General features: G+C 35.9%; 1 protein-coding gene across 1 annotated transcript; it reads right to left on the reverse strand.

Annotated features, from left to right (window-relative positions):
- Window positions 1-778: 778 nt before the first annotated feature.
- Window positions 779-1624, reverse strand: LOC122595305 (L-type lectin-domain containing receptor kinase VIII.2-like). The gene has a single exon (XM_043767650.1). The coding sequence runs from the start codon at window positions 1622-1624 to the stop codon at window positions 779-781; it is 846 nt and encodes a 281-aa protein (XP_043623585.1).
- Window positions 1625-2615: the final 991 nt, after the last annotated feature.

Genomic DNA, 2615 nt, shown 5'->3' on the forward strand with positions numbered 1-2615 from the left:
ACATTAAGTTTCCACTTTAAAAAAAAATATACCCCACACGACCACACACATGAGTTCTAAACGTGTGCTTGTTAAATGTTAACACATCTTCATTAAATCTATGCCGTGATCAATGATTATGTCACAAGCGCAACTACAAAAACAACTTTAGATTTGGTGTTAAAATTTTCACAATTAGACAAAAGAATAATTTTAAAGATATACTCGTAATACATTATTCAACAAGTAAACATCTCAAAGGCACAACTCTATTTCATTTAACTAATTAAATAAAGGGATAATATATCATGTTGTTAATAGCAATCATCTTTCTTTCATAAACATACTCTGTTTATCACATGATAAAATCAATAATCATCTCTTCTGAATGTGAGGACAACATCATCTAGCTAAATGTTATTAACAGCATATTAGCTATCCCTTAAATAAAAACAACAAATCAAACATAAATCGCACAATACATACATGTCACTCGGATAATACAATAAGAGTAAACGCCGCATCAATTTTGTATGGTCTCTCTAAACATTACCATTATTCACATTCGAACAACAGTTACAGATATTGTAATATTGATGATTTGGGTTTCCACTATGAAATTTGAGGTAGATGGTTATGCCCCCGGTCGTCAGAATTATCCCGACCAATGCCCCTATCAGCCCTTTTATTAGTTTATTAAGATTCTGATACTTTCGGGTTGTTTGAGTCGTTGACAGTGTTGGCGGCATCAAATATGGCATTGGGTTAAATGGGCCGCTGATGAAATTTGAAATTGGTGCTAATGGTGATGATGGTCGTGGTGAGTTTGGGCCGAGTTGTCTATTTGGGTCATCAAAGGTTGAAGTAAAACTCCAGGAGAAAACTGAGTGGACCTCTGTACTCCCCTGGGTTGACCCGAAAACCCGACATACATAGACTCGTTCACGTATTGAGAAAGATCTATGGTGACGGATAAAATAGGTGAAACGGGTTTAGTTTTGGAGTATGAAAGGAATACTTTGAGCTCATGATTTGACCCGGAATAGTCAACCCACGAGTGAATTAACTCCCCACTTTTTAAACTAACGTTAACCGAATCCAAATCGGCCACGTGTAAAGAAACCACTGAGTTGATATCAAGACCAACATGGTTTCCATTAAAATCCTTGAACTCTGCATCCTTAGCAGTATCGAACTCAATGGAGACGGAACCCGTCGGAATCCCAAGATACCCACCGGCGGAACCGATTGATATATCGTCCGGCGAGATAACAAAAGCAAAGCCACCACCAATAGAGTTCGGGTTTAGATCAAGAATAGAAAACGAAAAGTGAGTAGCGAAACTGGTGGGATTTGGGTTACCGGGTTGGCGGAATGTGATGGGCTTATTGTATAAAACCCTGCCGGCGCCGGAATTTGGAACGGTGAGATCTCCGGTGAGTCGGACAGAGGTGTTGTTGTAAATTTGAGCATCGCCCAACAGCCTTAAGTTGGTAAGTGTTTGGATGTGAAATGAAGTTTCTCCGGTGGTGGTGGTGGTGGTGGAGGAAAAACAGAGTAGTAAAAACAGGGGGAAAAACAGAGTGTATACATAAAATATATGGGTGTTTGTGTTTGAGACAGAAAGAGAAGAATAATTCGCCATTTTTGTAGATATATTGTTGTGGTACTAATTACATTACATCATGGAGCTTTTATAGTGCTCACCAAAAATGGGGTCGGTCGTAAACATTAAATACTACTCGTAGTATATCACTATCTACCTCACTAGTCACCACTATTTTTTTTTAATACGCTGGCTAGTATATATTATTACGAGTATATACTAATATATGTAGCCAATTAAGGCTAAGCCGTTAACGTATATATGTATGTATGCATAACATATATGTCATGTAACATACATGATGAATATTATACAAGTATCAGTGTACCACCACAGGCTACGACCGAAAAGACAAAGAAAACTCGTGTCGGTTTTGACATCAACATACATGATGAACATCATACAAGTAAAGTGGTTGGCAACATGTGCGGTTGGTCCGGCCCCATAGCATAATTATCTCATTTACTTTTTCTTATTATTTATTTTTTTTTAAACAGTCAATTTATTAATAAAACTAGCAAGATGCTAGAAAAGGAGTACAATACAAACGAGTTAAAATCTAAAATTACACCATTTTGCCCAATCTAAACGGGAATCTTTCGATCTACTTCTAAATTACTATATAATATATTCCCATAATGTAATGACGTTTTACTTAAATTAATAGTCTAGCTCTGTAAGAGCACCCCCAATGTACCAATACTAGCTCCGTATTCGACTTCCAATACGGTACACACCATTGGGTGTGGACCGTATTGGTCCGTATTGGACTTCCGTATTGCATGTTTCGTGGTGGTGAATACAGAGCGTTTGACTTGATTTGTTTTTTGTTTTGTTTTTTTTTTTTTTTTGTGTAACGGCTAGTTAAGTAAAAAAAAATTAATTTTGAATTTAATAATTTTTTATTCAAATAACCTTTTAAACAAACACATTACTTTATTAAAACAAACACATTACATATTAAAAAAAAACACAATTAAAACACGAAATACATTAAGATACGATTACTCGTCATCATCTTTAATTGACA

The sequence above is a fragment of the Erigeron canadensis genome, chromosome 1 (genome assembly GCF_010389155.1).
Source record: "Erigeron canadensis isolate Cc75 chromosome 1, C_canadensis_v1, whole genome shotgun sequence".
Lineage (NCBI taxonomy): Eukaryota > Viridiplantae > Streptophyta > Magnoliopsida > Asterales > Asteraceae > Erigeron > Erigeron canadensis.